Source organism: Balaenoptera physalus (genome assembly GCF_965194825.1).
Source record: "Balaenoptera physalus genome assembly, chromosome: 17".
Lineage (NCBI taxonomy): Eukaryota > Metazoa > Chordata > Mammalia > Artiodactyla > Balaenopteridae > Balaenoptera > Balaenoptera physalus.
Genome location: NC_138895.1, coordinates 8,060,382 through 8,078,174, shown reverse-complemented (window position 1 = coordinate 8,078,174; position 17,793 = coordinate 8,060,382). Strand labels below are relative to the sequence as shown.

At 45.6% G+C, this 17,793-nt stretch overlaps 1 protein-coding gene across 1 annotated transcript in view; it reads left to right on the top strand.

The window, feature by feature from the left end:
- LOC309646585 (uncharacterized protein) overlaps nt 1–15,721 on the top strand; it is a 62,780-nt gene extending 47,059 nt beyond the window's left edge. The window contains exons 8-9 of the mRNA XM_082433104.1: nt 5,540–5,664; nt 12,466–15,721. Of these exons, the coding sequence (XP_082289230.1) occupies nt 5,540–5,582 (43 nt within the window). The 3' untranslated portion in view covers nt 5,583–5,664; nt 12,466–15,721. The remainder of the gene's footprint in view (nt 1–5,539; nt 5,665–12,465) is intronic.
- Nucleotides 15,722–17,793: the final 2,072 nt, after the last annotated feature.

The window sequence follows — 17,793 nt, the reverse complement described above, 5'->3', positions numbered from 1 at the left end:
TTTACCATCTATAGATTCCACACTATCCCAGATCAGGTTCTCAGCTTTAAAGCTTCAAACATTTAACATTTTAAGCACACTTGGTATGAATCCAGCCATCAGGGGCTGACTCCCATTAACTCAGGTGACAAAAGACTGATGTATACATCAAAGTGCCAGTATTAATTGCGGTGGGAACTCTGAGCATCCCTTTGACGGAGAGATTTAGGCCAGTATGATGAGCATATGCTCTCTCTCCTGGCAACTCTCTTTGGGGACTAAAATTATACTCAGGAGATTCCCTAGTGAATACAGAATCAGAGCAAAGAGAAGGAGTTGTCTGGTTTAGATAATTAATCACATTGGGTTTCAAGTCCACTGATCTTAGGACTGGGGTCTGTGGGTCACTCCACCTGCTCCCTTCATCAGAGCTTGTGTGGGTACCACCCCCTGGTGGATCTTCATGTTTCCTGATTCTGTGTGTGAGGCTGACCATGCTTTCAAGCTCACTCTTTCTTCTGATAGGGTTCAATATAATTGACTAATTCTCTTGATTGCCTGATTACAATCACACAGCAAGTCGGCCTTCCTGTGGTAGTTCTTGAGTCCTCTTGGATTGGCGTTTTGGGTGTTTCTGACCACATTTCAACAGTCTCTTGGATTAACCAGGTGGCTAACCTCTTACATGAAATGTAGAATCACCAGCTTAGCTCTTTGGGGACAACTTTTTTCCATGTTCTTGGGGGGTGGTCACTTTGTGTTACCTGCTTTGGCTGTCTACATTGTGGTCCAGGGAAAGTGAGGAGTTTTGGCCTCTTTTTCCTTCAATCCCTGGCATCTCCTTGTTGCCCCTTCTTGGGAATTTTCCTCGTTCAGACAGTTGGTCTTCACCTTTCTTTGCAAATGTCAGGCCGTGCCAATTTGGGGCTTGGTTTTCTTCCTTCAAAAGTCACTCGTGAGCCCTCCTGAGCTAACGCGCAAGGCCCAGACTGATCTGCGGGGCCACCCGGGCCTCCAACTGCTTCATCTCAGCTGGGGTTTCCTGACTGTCCTCACACCCGCCCTCCGCTGCTGCCCTCTCCCGGGCTCCCCTCCCTCTTCTCTCACCTGGTCCTGGTTCCTGGCCTCATGCCTGGCTCACCAAGCCCAGGCGAGCTCTGCCAGCTGCTTGGTGATGGATGACACTCAGGGACACGCTGGCAGTTTGGCCACGTCCCAGGACAGTCTTTGTTAAAACCAACAAAATAAAATGTGCCTGAATAGATAATGTACTACTTTGGGGAAAAATTTTAAGATGTTTAAAAGTATGTTAAGAATAGTAAATTTCACAGTATTTCCCAGTGCCTGGCACAATGGCTTGGGCTAACAAAGAAACAAAAGAGCAGAAGTGAATCGTTTTTTTCATTACAAAGATATATCAAATGTAGTTAACTGTTCATAAACACCATGCCAAAACAATAGCATTTTTGTTATCAGAACTGTGGATTAATCAGGAATTTATAAAACGTATCAAATGTTGTAGTTGTGAAAGTTCATCTTCAAACTGATTCTATCATTTTGTGGGCAAGGACACAGCACTGGCTAGAGCCAGGTGGTATAGAATTCACATCTTCTTGTTCTGAGTTTAAGGCTCTTTCCATTATAATTGATGACACAGAATCAGTTCCTTCAGTGATCAGCACCCCAAAGGCAAGTGTGTAGACAGGTAGAGGTGAGCAACTGGCTTAGAACTCAGCCCGAATTGGGATCAAATCCTGGCTCTGCTGGTGCCAAGCTGAGGGACCTTGGGCAAGTTAATTCAGCATTCTGAGTATCAATGATTTTCCAGCTGAGAAGCTGAAATGATAATAATAGCAAATAATGAGAATTATTACCATATAATAAAGTGGTAATAATTCACATAAAGTACACAAAGAGATTAGTCAAATAATATCTTTTATTACATATATATGTATTACATCATTATATAGCCACTGTGTCATCAGTCTAATCAGTGGAGACAGAAAAACTGGATGGTCAAGGCTTGTGAGGATGCGTAAGAATTCTTTTTATAGAACAGGGTGTTATCACATTAGCCTGGTGGTTCTCATGGAAGCTTCCGGTTGGAACATCATTTTTGTGGTACTGAATTATGTATTTCATAGTTATTTGCTCCAATGGTGTTCTATTTGAATTCCTGAAAAAGAAAATGATGAGCTTGAAAAATAAGTTGGAAAAATAAGTAATTAGATTGAATGTAGGTCATGGTGCATCTGACTGTTTTTTGAAAATGTCCCCTTTTTGAGAATACAAACAAATCCTGTATTTGTATAGGACTTTGAGTGTATGAAGTACTTTCATATCTATGATCTCATCACATCCTCATGATACTTTATGAAATAGTGTGTTATTTACGTTTTCATACATGAAGAAATTGAGCCTCAATTTATTTTTATTAGATTCCCATCTAGGATTCTAATTTCGGGACTTTTCTTCCACATGGTCACCAGCCCTGGAGAAATGATGCCTGTATGTGACGAATGAAAGGTAGGCTTCTCACAAACATGTGCTTGTCTTGCCAAGTGCCTTCCTCGTCAGGCTGTTACATGTCGTGGTCGACAGCTACAGAGACAAGCACGAAGAGGGCGCCTCCTCTACGCCTGAGACCGTGTCAGTGTTCTTATGCGTGTGTGCCGGGCATCTCTTATTTGCTCTTAGACCCAGTGTCACCCGTTTTCCCTGCTCTGTATCTCCAGGAATTACGTTTCCCAGGCACCCTGTCTTCTGACCTCTCCCTCCTCCAGGCAAGGAGACTACAGGGTGGTGGAGGCCTTTCTCCCTGTTCCCATCTGCCTTGTGTGGGCTCTCCACATCCAGCTAGTTCTTCTCTGTGGTGTTAATTCTCCTGCCCCACCATGGTCCTAGCTCCTGCTAGGGACCCTGACGCCTGGGCTCTGTACAACTACCACCTTCCTTTGACCTGCTAGCAGCCAATCTCAGGATGATCTCTTTATTCTGTCTGGCTCCTCTTAGCTCTTCCATCCCCTGTGGAATCAACTCCCTGCCTTGAATTCTGTCTGTGTGAAAGACCTGGAGTGGTTTTGTTTCATGACCAGTCCATGCAGCTACAACATGATATTTACATCTAACTTTGACAGCATTCCTGGGAGGAGGCAATACTATTATCTCCATTTACAGACAAGGAAATTGAGGCTCGAAAGAGGCAAATGATGTGGCCAGCCTCATATAGTCCATAAATGGGAGCTCTGGGGCTCAAATCCAGCACTCTCCAGATGACAGGTGGCTCTGATTGAGTGCATTCCAGTGTCAGGCCTCGGGACCTGAGGGTGCCTATATGCGCCATCCCTTGTGGCCCTCACAGCCTCCCCGGTTACAGATGAACACCCCGAGTTCAGAGACATTAGCTCGCCAAAGGTGCGAAGCTAGTAAGCAGCAGAGAAGAGCTTCAAACCAGATCTTTTCTGACTCCAGGCTTGTTCTTTCTACTCCTACAAGCACTTCCCAAAAGTTAGTGTGTATCACAGCTGCAGTGGTGTGGCGCGGTTGAGATATAAATTCCTAGTCCCCACCCCCAGAAATTCCAGTTCAGTAGGTTTGAGAAGGGGCTCAGGAACAGGCACTTTGCACATCTGCCCTAAGTGATGCCGAGGCAGAGGGTGTGGGAACCGCATGGGGCCAACCTCAACCTCCATGCCTCCCCCCACCCACCTGTGACACCCAGGATATTGCAGGTGCATCCTCTCCCCACCTGCCTCAGTTTCCTTGTCTGTAAAGTGAAAGGTTGGACTGGATAATCTCCAAGCTGATGCTAGGTCTCTGCTGAGTCCCCTATGCTTCCAAGGGGACTGCTGCTGTGCCACTGAGCCCTCCAAGGGCACAGCTGAGGGCTGGGGGTCTGGGGTTTCTCATGGATCCCCCAGGCTGCGAGATCCGACAGGAACCCTGTGGCTTAAGAGTAAAGGAAAGCCCTGTTTATCGGTTTGCAGTAGTTGGCAAACTGGCATTTAAAAAAGGAAGTGAATTGTGGGGTGCGGGTTTTAATTCAAGGAGATATTTGAAGAACTCAGTGTTTGCTCTGAGAGGTCATTAAATAAGTTTTGTTCCCACACTCTCTGGAAAAATGATGCTTCATTAAAATGGCAACATGAGGTGTAGAGAAAACGGTGAAATTGGGAACCCTGAAAAGACACATTCACTAGGTTCCACTTAAAATGTAAAAGGAGTGTAAAGAAAACAAATGGACATTTTCTTGAGGCAGCTGAGCGATACAAAACACAGGCATCTTTGTCTCCTTCTTGAAAACTTCCACAATGGGTTCTCCTTTCTTCCTCTTGACTAATCTCTACTTCTAAGAGGTGTTGAGTTTCCGCCAAACTTTCTGCTCCGCTCGCATCAAAGGCTGCCGTGTCGTGAATAGTCAGCTCTCACCTACCGATCCCCTTACTCACTCCTGCCCAGCGCACTTAGGTCATTGCCCATAATTAGCTCACAGACAGAATTTCCAGGCGGGGTCCGGGAGCATCAGTCACAGGGATGAAGGGGAGGTCGGTGCGTGGGAACCGCGGGAGGAGCCGGGCGCAGAGCGCGCAGTGGTCCCTACGACCCAGTCGCCGCAGATCTGCCCGCGCGACGCTGCGATGCTGCCTCGGTTCCCCTCCGGCCACATCTGTGCTCGACAGACAGGTCGTGTTCGTTTCCACCCAGACTCAGGGGTGCAGAATACCCCATGGGGGGAGGCAGGCGAAGTTTCTGTTTCTGCTGTCTCATGACCTCTCTACCTGGTTCCAAATGCGTCTGGCTTCCAGGTTGGGGTATTCTTTGTACCGTTAGCGGTTCTGCGCTTGGGGGTGGGGATGGAGTTGGGGGTTGGCGTGTTTAACAACTAATGGTACGGGGGAGACTTGGCTTCTGCTTTGGTCCCCGCTGCTTTCTCCTTAAAGCCCTGATTTCTCGTGTTTCATTGTTTCATCCATAACATGAAGGTGATGGTTCAGAATTATTAGCTAATAATGAATAAGAGCGAGGTCAGAACACTTTGAAAATACAAAATAACTTTAAGTATGACATCCTCGGTTGCTATTTACTAATATCCTCTACCGGGAGTCTGGGGTCTTGTTGGTGCAAGTGCCCCAGGCGGCCTCTTCCCCCGAAAGCTGGTTCCTGCTCCCTGACGCTTGCCAGCCTAAGTCTGGTCGGTTTTGATGCCTGTATACTGTGTGGCTGTTCTCTGGGATCACCTCTCAACACCACCTTGCCCAGCAGCTGAGTGCCCTGCTGTGCATAGGGCAGGAGGAGGGCTGGACTCCAGCTCAGGGCGAGGGCCTCCTCCCAGGGGCTGTGTGCCGCTGCGCCTGGGGCACTTCCAGATCCTGCAGCGCAGAGAGCTTTTCCTGGGGGAAGGGAGGGCACTTTGACACAAGAGAAAGCAAGTGGCCCAAACCTAGTGAAGTCTAAAGCAGCATCAGGTCTATGCTGTCCCCTGGTGGTCATGTGTGGTACTACAGCCAGCTCTCGGAGTCGCTGTGAAGTTACAATTAACTCTTCTTTTTCTATCCTACAGTACGGAAGTCCAGAGACTTCAGGAGTCAGTCAAGATAGCCTAAGGGCAATGAAAGCATAGATCTAAATCTTCTCATGGGCCTGAAGACAGAACTTTTACTGTAGGAGCCATTTAGTCTTTAGCTGGTAAGTTGTATAAACTAGTAAACAAGGCCAGAATAAAAATGACGCATTTAATGGATTTAAATTGGTTTAGACGGTTATAATTAAAATTATATTATTTAGTCTATTTTGACTTTTACCAGCTTTGTTTTCGAGTTCCATCTCATTTTTACGGTTTTACAATAGTTTTGGGGGAAGAGAACGATATAGTTTTAATCCCTGTTTCACTGATATGGAAACAGAGACAGGGGCCTAAAGTCTCTGCAGAGTCAGGGTTACAGGTCTCTGGGTCCCAGATCAGAAGTCATATGTGGGACAGGGTGACCAGGGGCAGACCTGGAGAGCTTTCCTCTTGGATTCGTGGCCTCACGCCCTCCACTTCTGCACATTCCTGTCACTCGCACTAGGAGTGTTTCTAGTCAGCTGTGTACGCTATGTTAGGCATTTCAAATATGTTTCTGGAAGTTGTCAGGGCTGCTCTCTATGAGGCCTGAAGGCAAAATGCAGTGTTTGTAGTAAATAAGTACTAAAATTATACCAGCTATTGAGAGGATGGATGATTTCCAGGTTGCTTAGCCATATTGGCTGAGTGTTGAATTCAGCAGTGGTGCCAACATATTATACACAAGAATTTTGTATTCCTGGGCTCTGAGAGTCACACTGAAGGTGGTGGTGCACAGTCTACTGGGCAGGATATCAAGGTGTGGTCAGCAGGGTTCAAGAAGTTTATGGAGATGGCAACAGAAGGTTCTGGAAACTTTGCTGGGATGGCACTTCCCTTGGACTAGTTCCTGGAGACTGATATAGAGGAGATGGGCAGCATCAGAAGCTAGACTTACAGTGTTTTACAAACCGTGGGCTCCAAGGAATGTTTGTTCCTGGAATCCAAGCCACCTCTATATGGGATTCTCTCTTCCCATCTCTCTAAGTCTCTGTTATGGGCTGAAATGCGTTCCTCCAAAATTCCTACATTGAAGTCCTAACCCCGGTATCTGAGAATGTGACTTTATTTGGAGACAGGGCCTTTAAAGAGGTAATTAAGTTTAAACGAGGTCATTAGGGTGGGCCCTCATCCAGTATGACTGCTGTCCTTATAAGAAGAGGAAATTAGGACACAGACATGTACAGAGGGAAGACCATGTGAGGACACAGGGAGAAGATGGCCAAGCAAGCCCAAGGAGAAAGACTTCTGCACAAACCTACCCTGCTGACACCTTGATTTCAGACATCCAGCATCCACAATTGTGAGGAAATAAATGAATGTTGTCTAAGACAGCCGGTCCATGGTACTCTGTTACGGCAGCCCGAGCAGCTAAAACCGTCTCCTTTTGGATTTAGGGAGCATGTGTGGAAGGCCCATCCACTCAGAATCAATACCAACCAAGTGAAAACCATCAAAGCCACTCTGTAAGGAACTAAAACATCTTGAAAAGCAGGAAAGTGACTTGTGAAATAACATCTGGTTTGAATGGCATCCAGTATCTTTTACTAGACAAGATATACTAGCATGATTTCTGGAGAAAAGCCCAAATACATGCCCCAAATATGTACACCACAGTAAGGATTGAATATAAATCTTTTTTCCCCTGGCTCGATGGTGTCCTCTGGAAGGAATCCAAATAGTATGAAAAATGTCTTCAAGTTTTAGTGAATCATGCAGCCAAGTTTTATGGAATCAAGCTACAAAGCTATCAATTACTACAAGAAAAAAATATTTGCCTACGTCACCCTTAATTTTTCTTTAAGCTGCTCTGAAATATCTGGTGTTTAGCTTATAGGTTACATTATTTGATGAAGCTCTACAAAAGATTTAGTAAAAAAAAAAAAAAAAAAAAAAAAGGAACCTAAGCACCCAAGACTTGGAATCCAGCAAATGCAGCTATTCTGCTTGGTTTCATCAATGGTGGCCACGAGGTTGATGTTGGTGATGAGATAATTTTTACTGAGTGTTTCCCATGGCAAAGGCACTAAATTAAGTGCTTGAAATAGGTCACTTAGCTTTCACAGAAACACTAGTAGATAAGACGCAGTGTAAGGTAGCTGTTCAGTCTTGGTCCCCGCTACTACTCAGCCTTGTGATCTTGAGCAAATTACTTTACTCTCTGTGACTCAGCCTTCTCATTTCAAAAGTTTGTTGTTAATGCACAAAGTGCTTGCAGTAGCCCCAGCACAGGGTAAGGTTTCAGTAAGTGTAGGCTACCGGTGTTTTTCTTTCTTCCTTTTTTAAAAAATATTTTATTTTTGGCTGTGTTGGGTCTTCGTTGCTGCGTGTGGGCTTTCTCTAGTTGCAGCGAGCGAGGGCTACTCTTCATTGAGGTGTGTGGACTTCTCATCGCGGTAACTTCTCTTGTTGTGGAGCACGGTCTCTAGGCGCGTGGGCTTCAGTAGTTGTGGCACATGGGCTTCAGCAGTTGTGGCTCGCGGGCCCTAGAGCGTAGGCTCAGTAGTTGTGGTGCACGGGCTTAGTTGCTCCATGGCATGTGGGATCTTCCTGGACCAGGGATCGAAGCCATGTCCCCTGCATTGGCAGGTGGATTCTTAACCACTGCACCACCAGGGACGTCCTGGTGTTTTTCTTAATGTCCTCAGATGAGGAAGCAAAGGGCAGTAGAGATGTGAGGCACTTTGCTCAGTACCTCGGGTACCATCGTGGAGGGGGAGTCCGGGCAGGCACAATGCTCAGCCTCTCCAGCACCTCCCATTTGGTGATACTATCCTTTGCAGGTACTTGTGACCTTATTCTTTCTGGGACACGCATGAGGGTGATCTTAATATGTGTGGCATGTGCTCCTTTATCCCTAAATACGTCCGTGTGCATTTTCTAAAAACAAGGACATTCTCTTAAAGAACCACAGTAAAATGATCAAAATCAGGAAATTAACATTGATTAATAACATCTCATCTATAGACCTTATTCAAAATTTGCCAACTGTTTTATTTATGTCCTTTATAGGAAAATCAAGTAATTCTTTTCTGGTCCAGGATCCAAGCCAGGGTTCCACCTACATTTTATTTAGTTGTTCTGTCTCTTTAGTCTTTTTTTCACCTGGAACAATTCCTCAGCTTTTAAAAAATTTTTTATTTTTTGCTTTCATGACCTTGACACTTTCAGAGCACAGGCTCTTTATTTTGAAGATGGCTTCTCAATTTGAAAACAGATTTATTTTTAATATGCACTTTCTGGAAACACAGCAAATTTATCTAAAGGAGTGAGAAAATAGTGGGAATACATGAAGTATCACAACAGACACCAGGTGGGAATATTTTGAGTTGGGTGGATCTTCTGATAACACTTAAATTGAAATACATTGGTGGATATCTTGGTTGACCCTGGTACAAAAGTAGTTCACTTTTAGTCTTAATAAATCAGTTGCTTCATATGTAAGATTATGGGTTTGATTTCTACGGTCTCTAGTATTCCATCTGGCTCTGGAATTCTTGTCGTACTTTGAAATTGTGATACGCTGTTAATGGTGCTGTTTACGTGCTTTCTTTACGTGTTCCCACGCTGGCTTCCCCTCGGAGAGGAGTATCCTAGTTAACATCGCTTATCTCCAACCATTCAATTCTCTCTCCCTCTAACCTTTACAATTTTTATTCCATTTTCTTCACATCCCCAAATGCCTTATTTTGACCATGCTTCTGCCACGTGGCTGCTCTTGGAATGTAGAAATGCCTCGGATTCAGACGCTAGGACTCTGATTCCCAGACATTTCCTCCATCGAGGAAATGACCGGCTCCTATGGAACAGCACTGCCCGGGCTGCTGGTGGTTTATTCTTCCCAAGAAATCACTTGCTGTGTATACATACCTGGCAGGAACTGAACCACCTGCTGAATGACAGTGTAGACAAGGGGTGGCCGCAGTGCCATTGTTTCCTGGCTGGCGGTTCTCAGGCACACTTCCTAGATGTTAATTCCAAGGGCTCTATTTGCTCCTTTTGGGATAAAAGAAAGAGGCAAAAGGCCCGTTGGAACGTTAGACTTTGGAAATGAGTCAGAGAATAATGATGCTAAAGATAGAGATGACATTTTGCTAACAATGACACAGTGAAGGTGTAGAGTTATTGTTGAAATGGGAAAGCATTGGCTGTTTACTTAAAAGGTGGGAAGGAAGGTTGGGAGTCTACATAAAAGGGAAAGTGTGAGTTCCAGAGAGCCATCTGCTTGCTAGTTATGGAACGAATGGAAATAGAACAGTTTGCACATTCCAAAGCACTTTCAGTACCCATGCCTCCATGCACCCATCCACCCATCTATTTGATATCTGTTTATTCAGCACTTCCCCGCTTCCATCCTAGGCCCCAAGGATGCAGAGGTAGAAAAAGGAAAACCTCAGTCCATTCAGTGGGGCAGGCATCGCAAAGGGTAATTACAGTGTGGTGTGGTAGGAACCGTAAAGGGGCCATTGATGGGATGTTGGGGGCATAGAAGAAGGACTAAGTCAGGAAATGTCTGTGGAGTAGGAACATTTCATTAGGATCTTGCAGTATGTGTAGGAGTTTGCTGTGTAGATGAGAGGAAAGATTGCACTTCAGGTACATGCAAGACCTGGAGTTACAAACAAAAAGGAAATGATCTTGTGAGGTCGGGGGAGGCAGAGCCCTTGGCTTTGACTGGCTCTGTGGGTACTTACGGCCAAGCAGCATCTGATTAGGGAGAATCAGCCCAGCTAAAGTCAGGAGGGGGAGACACTAACTTAAGCCCCCTCACCGTGCCCTCCTGGGCCTTCTTGAACCTTCCTCCTTTGGTCTGTTGGAGGGAAGGGGCTGTGAAGGTTATTTGTTTAATGAAAGAGAAAAATGAATAACAGTTTAAGAGAGTTGTTCTCACCCAGGGCTGCACTCCGGAATCTCCTTGGGAAGTTTTTGAGATTTACGTGGTCAGACCTTTGTCCAGAAGCTCCGACTCAGAGGCCTGGGTGGGCCCAGTGCTGACCCCCTTGACAGAGCTTCTGAGGTGTGTCCTTGGTAGAGACCATCTGCTCTATGTGTTTCCTCTACCAGGAGTATCTGCCTGCGGGGGGAAAGGATACTGGGTGCCCTACGTCCCTCTCGGAAGATAGGCCCTGCGGAACCTCTTGGGGGAAACACGTTCTGTCTCCCCTGTGCTGGGTGTAAACTCTAACGATAGGTCCACCACCCCCTTCCCACCAGGTGCGGCTCAATCCCAGGAAATACTTTCAAGTAAGATTTTCTAATCTCCTCTAGGGTCTCAGACTCCATCTACATCATACTTTCTGTTAATTTTTATAATCTGTTTTTTTTTTTTTTTAATTAATTTATTTATTTTATTTATGGCTGTGTTGGGTCTTCGTTTCTGTGCGAGGGCCTTCTCTAGCTGTGGCAAGCGGGGGCCACTCTTCATCGCGGTGCGCGGGCCTCTCACCATCGCGACCTCTCTTGTTGTGGAGCACAGGCTCCAGACGCGCAGGCTCAGTAATTGTGGCTTACGGGCCCAGTTGCTCCATGGCATGTGGGATCTTCCCAGACCAGGGCTCCAACCCGTGTCCCCTGCATTGGCAGGCAGATTCTCAACCACTGCGCCACCAAGGAAGCCCCTAATAATCTGGTTTTATCATCAAGTTGGAGGCTGAGAAGAGACACATCCAGGGCTTCTGGGTTCTGGTTCTGCTTCATTTCGTGACCGAATGCTGATCCCATGGGGTGTTCACGCTGTAAAAATTCAGCGTGCTGCTCACTTACCATGTATGTACTTTTCCGTCAACATGTGATATATTATTTTTTCCAGTTACTTTTTTTTTTTTTTAATTAATTAATTAATTTATTTTTAGCTGTGTTGGGTCTTCGTTTCTGTGCGAGGGCTTTCTCTAGTTGCGGCAAGCGGGGGCCGCTCTTCATCGCGGTGCATGAGCCTCTCACTATCGCAGCCTCTCTTATTGCGGAGCACAGGCTCCAGACGCGCAGGCTCAGTAATTGTGGCTCACGGGCCCAGTTGCTCCGCGGCATGTGGGATCGTCCCAGACCAGGGCTCGAACCCGTGTCCCCTGCATTGGCAGGCAGATTCTCAACCACTGTGCCACCAGGGAAGCCCCCAGTTTCTTTTTTTTTAATTGAAGAATAGGTGATTAACAAAGTTGTGTTAGTTTCAGGTGTACAGCAAAGTGATTCAGTTATATATATATATATATATATAATATATATATATATATTCAGCTTTATATATATGTATATTTCAGATTCTTTTCCATCATGGGTATTACAAGATACTGAATATAGTTCCCTGTGCTGTACAGTAGGTCCTTGTTGTCTATTTTATATATAGTAGTGTGTATCTGTTAATCCCAAGTTCCTAACTTATCCCCCACCCTTGCCCTTTGGTAACTATAAGTTCATTCTCTGTGGGTCCGTTTCTGTTTTGTAAATAAGTTCATTTGAATCAATTTTTTTGATTCCACATATAAGTGAGGCCATATAATATTTGCCTTTCTCTGTCTGACTTACTTCACTTAGTACGATCATCTCTAGGTCCATCCATGTTGCTGTAAATGGCATTCTTTCAATAAGTGAATCATCTTAGAGTTGAAGTCGTGATGAATGCAGAGCCCGTGTTCCCCTTGGCCAAACCCCTCGCGGTGGGCATACTCCCAGGACGGCCCCGGGCGGCTCTGTGCTTCGGCAAGGGTGTACCTCGGGGTCCAGGCAGCGGCACAGTCCCCCACGTGTGGAAGGCTCCGCGGGCTGTGGGAAGGGCAGACTTGGATTTCCTGACTTTTGTCCATTGATGGTCTCACTCACAGGGTTGCATTAACTTGGTTTTGTAGGCTGAATGAAACCATTGGCAACTTTCTGATTTGTTTTTTCAGCCCCAGTAGAGGCTGGTAACTAAGCCAGGAATTCCCAAACTTTCCCAGGCCAGCGCGGAGACACACTGGGACGTCTTTTTCTTCTCCCCCGTCCATCTGCAGGCCAAGTGCGCGTCGGTCAAAGGCAAACTCTGAATTGAGCTTTGTGCCAGTCTCTGGAAAGACACCCAAGAGCGTGTGATGGGGAAAGTGACAGCGGCGGCGGCAGTGACATCTGCAGTGCCAGCCCCGTCCCTATCTGCCACAGAACGCGTGTGGGCATGCTTTATGAGAACAATCCACCCGCCAGAGAATGGGGCTTTTGACATCAGCTGAGGCCCGGGCTGCCTTACAATGAGAGGCCTGTTGGTGAAAGGGAGACTGTTTAATGAACTGAGAATCAGAGGCCAGCTCTGGCCATCTGGACTGAGCATCTTTGGAGCAACTCTTCACTGTAAATGGCTACACGGAAGCACGTTGCCTTTCCAAGAAAGCAATTGCAACAGTACATTCATATTTCAAAATCGTGCACAGTAAATTCATATTTCAAAATCGTGAACTTTTAGATATTTGTGTGTGTGCATGTGTTGGAAAGCATTGTATAAAGGTTAGATATTACCACCTTAATTAGCACGGAAGCCTGAAAAAGCATCCCACTTTTGGTTCTGAGGTCAGTAATGATAATGGCTTTTTCCTGACACCGGGTAGCCACGTCCTGTCAAGGATGTGAAAACACTCTCTGAAAATGAAATCCATTAAAGCCCTAATGATCAGGTGAGGAAGGCAGGTGATCACGATTGTCACCACTTGGCTGGCAAAACACTGAGACCCAGGGCGGATGGTGACTCACGACCAAGGTCGAGTGGCAGGTGGGAGGTGGAGCTGATCGCTAATTGTGTCCTCCAGCCCCTGGCGCTGGGGAAGGACATGCAAAGCTGGGGCTGACTTTTCCTGGCAGGCTCGCTCTTCGCAGCCGGAATGCAGGTGGCACTGTTGTGATTCCTGGCGTAACCTTCAAAGCGTCAATGAGCATGTTGGCTGGCGCCAGGCCCCAGCTGAGTGTCACAGTGCAAGACCCGGGCTTAAGCGGTGCATGCCGAGGTTCTCCTAGCAGCGTCTCATTTATTAGCTGTGTTGGAAAGAAATCCCTCACAGCTAACCGGGTACCTCTGGATTTTAACAGCTGTGGTTTATAAGGGATTGGGGAGAGGGTTGTTTTCAAAGTGCCTTTCAGAAAGTATCACCTTAGAGGGGAGTTTCCCTTCTGATCCAGGAAGACGACTGGCACCAGTTCTCTGCTCAGAAAACCAAGCCCGCAAGAGATATCAGGTTCTATTTTCTTACAACCCATTTCAGCAAGCGTGCCTTCAGACCACCTTCCCGTCTCTTCCCCTTTGTTGGCAACGGTCCCGATTGGAAGGATTTTAAGTCCAACGTGTCTTAGAAGGTGCCCCGCACAGACTACGTGGCTGGGGGCTGGCAGTCGTGGTTGGATCCGGGGGCCTCGAGGGTCCCTTCCAGTCTGAGATGTTACAACTTCAGAACAAATGCGTCTCAACTCCCAACATGAAACGGGAATAACTACCAATTACCGAGTACCTTCCATGTTCCAGCCCTGTGTTGAGATCTTAACGTGTTACTCTGAATTCTAACAAAATTGTTGTGAATATCACCCCAGTTCACAGATGAAGAAACTGAGGTTTAGAGAAATTAAAAACCTGTCTGATAACACAGGTTTAAGATTTCGTAAGTGACGGTTTCCTGGAAGTTGATTCCAGACCAGGCTAATTCCGTGCTCTAAACCCACAACTTAACCAGGACGAACTTTATTCACCTTGTGGTTCCCTCTTGTCAGATGAGCTCAGATCTCCAGCTCTCAGGGTAGCTGGTGCTAGTCTCTTGTCAGACTCAGTGTTGAAATCAGAGAGGAAAACCCCAGACAAAGGCTGAGGAGGTCCTGGTGCACGAAAACTCCTCTCAGCTTCCCATCCTCCTGCCAATCAGAGATTCTCTAACTGTAAATACAAATGCCCTTGAAGAGATAACGCATTAATTGTCACCCATTAACACTATTGTGTAAATTAGTGTAATTTAGCAAATGCTCAGAAGGAAGAAACTCAAGGTCCGTAGGTCCAGATTAATTTCACCATGGGCACCAGCACTGGGGAACTCTGAGACATCTGTTCAATAAAGATTTGTTGACTTAATGCCCAGTTTTGCTTTCCAGTGGGTCGAAAGCATAATATTTATTAGAAGGAATGCTTAAAATTCTGACCCTTGTGTATGCAGAACACATATAATAAACTACAATTTATTTTAAAAATATGGTCTGAGAAGTCAGATTTATTATACATGTAAATATACTTTTTTCCACAAAAGGAGATATCTATATCTATATATCTTCATCTATATTACATATAGACATCTATATCTGTCTCTTTCTCTCTCTGTATATATTTGCATTTTGTGAAAAAATTATCCCTACCATCTGATCTCAAGGGAATATTATTTCTCATCCAGTCTGTGACTAACTGTATTACGAAGTAATGCTTCCTGTCTTTCGAGTGGGGTACAGGTCCAGTAGCAGTCTACCTGGACTACTTTTAGCTGTTAATGTTTTGTGACATCAAAAGTCACTTCTTTTCCACAATTAGCTCTAGAGGTTTTATGCAAATAATTAAAACTTCTTTGTCATAAAGGAGATGATAATAATAGCCAAGTGGCCTTAAGCCGTGTGAAATATGCAAGTACAATCTAACACTCATGGTGAAAAAGACAATATTTTAGAATAATTCAAGCTTTGCAGTTTGTTTTAACTTTGGAATGAAAATGAACTCAAAAGTTAAAAAAAAAAAAGAAAATGGCTTTATTAGATGTCAGGGTGTTGAGACACAAAGTATACAAGCAGATATTGCAAGAATATAGCTTCATCTCATTACTCAATGCCCATTAAAAAATCAATACCAAGCTCAGATTTCCTCCATGAAGCTAATGTTTTTTTCAGATTTTATGAGGATTTTTTCAACTTTGATGTTTTCCGAAATGCACTGCAGGCTCCGCTGGAAGTTGCCTGATGATGCTGAGTGAGGAGGATGGCAGCCTGCCTCCTGCTGGCTGCCAGGAAGACGAGGTTGGTCTGAGCTGGGTCAGGGGCCTGCTGACAGTGTGTCCCATGCGGCCCCACAACACCCCTCAGCAAGGGTGTCACTGAGGCTCTGCAAATCTTGTAAAATGAACAAAAACCCCTGACTCTGATATAGATCTTTCTCGCTGACTTCTTTTTAAAAAAAATTTATTTATTTATTCATTTATTTAATTTTTGGTTGCATTGGGTCTTTGCTGCTGCACGCGGGCTTTCTCTAGTTGCGGCGAGCGGGGGCTACTCTTTGTTGTGGGGCGCAGGCTTCTCATTGCGGTGGCTTCTCTTGTTGCGGAGCACGGGCTCTAGGCACGCAGGCTTCAGTAGTTGCGGCACACGGGCTTCAGTAGTTGTGGCTCGCGGGCTCTAGAGCTCAGGCTCAGTAGTTGTGGTGCACGGGCTTAGTTGCTCCGCGGCATGTGAGATCTTCCCGGGCCAGGGCTCGAACCCGTGTCCCCTGCATTGGCAGGCGGATTCTTAACCACTGCGCCACCAGGGAAGCCCTCGCTGACATTTTAACATTTGAAAGATGTCATGAGAATTTCAGATGGCTACGTAGAGAGGCAAGATCAATTCCACTTTTAATGCCTACGAGTAGTTCTTTCTCTTTTTTTTTCAACAAGAAAAGGGAGCATGGCAAAACTATTTTGGAAAATATGAGCAGTGGAAGTACCTCGTTGGATGGGGATGCAGGAAGGAAGGGTGCGGTGAGTGGGGCCGCCAGGGCTGCGCGGCACACTTCCCCGCCTGGTGCTGTGTGCTCTGAAGTCAGCATCCTTCAGCAGGGCTCGGTGGCGCTCGGCTCTTTAGGGGGTACGTGCGCTCCAAGGCTACTGCTGGTGGAAGGCTACTCTGCATCTCTGAGTTTTTCTAGAACGATTGCTCTTCCCTTCTCCTTTATATAATTTGACCCCTGGCTGCTTTTCTTATCAGTAGTATTGCCTCAGTATACTGAAAGGGGAAAACATTGGTGAAGTCAATCCATTGGTCAATCAAGCAATCAATTTTGATGTCATGTAATGAAACATCTGGTGCAAGAGAGTCTGGCTAAAATAGGATTTTGAAGGGATAATAATGGAAATTTAATCACGAATCTATGTATTTTCAACACTGACATTTCACACGAACATTGGTTGTTAATCTCCAGTGTCACAATGTTTTTGTCTTATTACATCTCATTAATTATCGTGTTAAAATAATAGTGTAAGTCTTCCAAAATTCTTTTGGAGCTGGCTGGATAAGTAAGATAAGTAAATCCTAAATTAGTGAAAGAATATGCATTTCTGTTTGAAGTTAGGTCACATCCAACTGAAGAAGCCCTAAATTACTCCCCATCTCAACTCTAATTACTTCTTTCCTTTACCGCTTGTTTTTGTCGAGTCATTGTTCTCCTAGTCGCTCAGGCACAACGTTTGGGGACCCATCATTTATTCATCTCTTTGTTTTCCTGAACAGCAAATATTTATTAACACTAAACTTTAGGCTCTGGCACCTGTCTTCCCAGGTTCTAGACTCTACAACAGCGAAAAAAACTGATAAAAAATCTCTGCCTTCTTGTAGCTTATAGATTGGTAGTTTAGAAAGTCAATAACTATGATAAATACATTTTAAATTGGGTAGTGATATATCTTCGCATCGCCTGCTCTGCTTTTGGGTGTCTGTGTCTTCTCTTCTGTCTCTTATAAAGACACTTGGCATTGAATTTAGGGTCTGCCCAGGTTATCCAAGATGACCTCATCTCAAGATCCACGATTTAATTCCATCTGCAAAGACCCTTTTCCCAAACAAGGGCACAGTCACAGATTCCCGAGATTAGGATGTACATATATCTTTTTTGGGGCCAGCGTTCAACTCCCTACAGGGGAGAACAAGGAGAGCTGTTTTTTTCAGTTTTAAACTGGAGGGCCTTTCTGTTAAGGTGGCGTTTGAATAAAGACCTGTAAGAGGCAGGGGAGGGAAGCACACGGACTCTGGAGCTGAGAGCCCAGGAAGCGGGAGGGGTTGTGAGGACCTTGCGTGAGTTGTAAAGGCCAGAGAGCAGACAGAAGGGGCGAAGGCAGAGACAAGGAGAGCGGGTCAGGCCCATCGGGAAGCCAGGAGCGGGCGGTGGCCCGAACCCCTGTGGCTGCGGCAGGCGTGGTGAGAGGTGGCTGGGCTCTGGCCGTGTTTTAACGATGCTGCCGACGGGATTTGCTGGTGGATCAGATTGC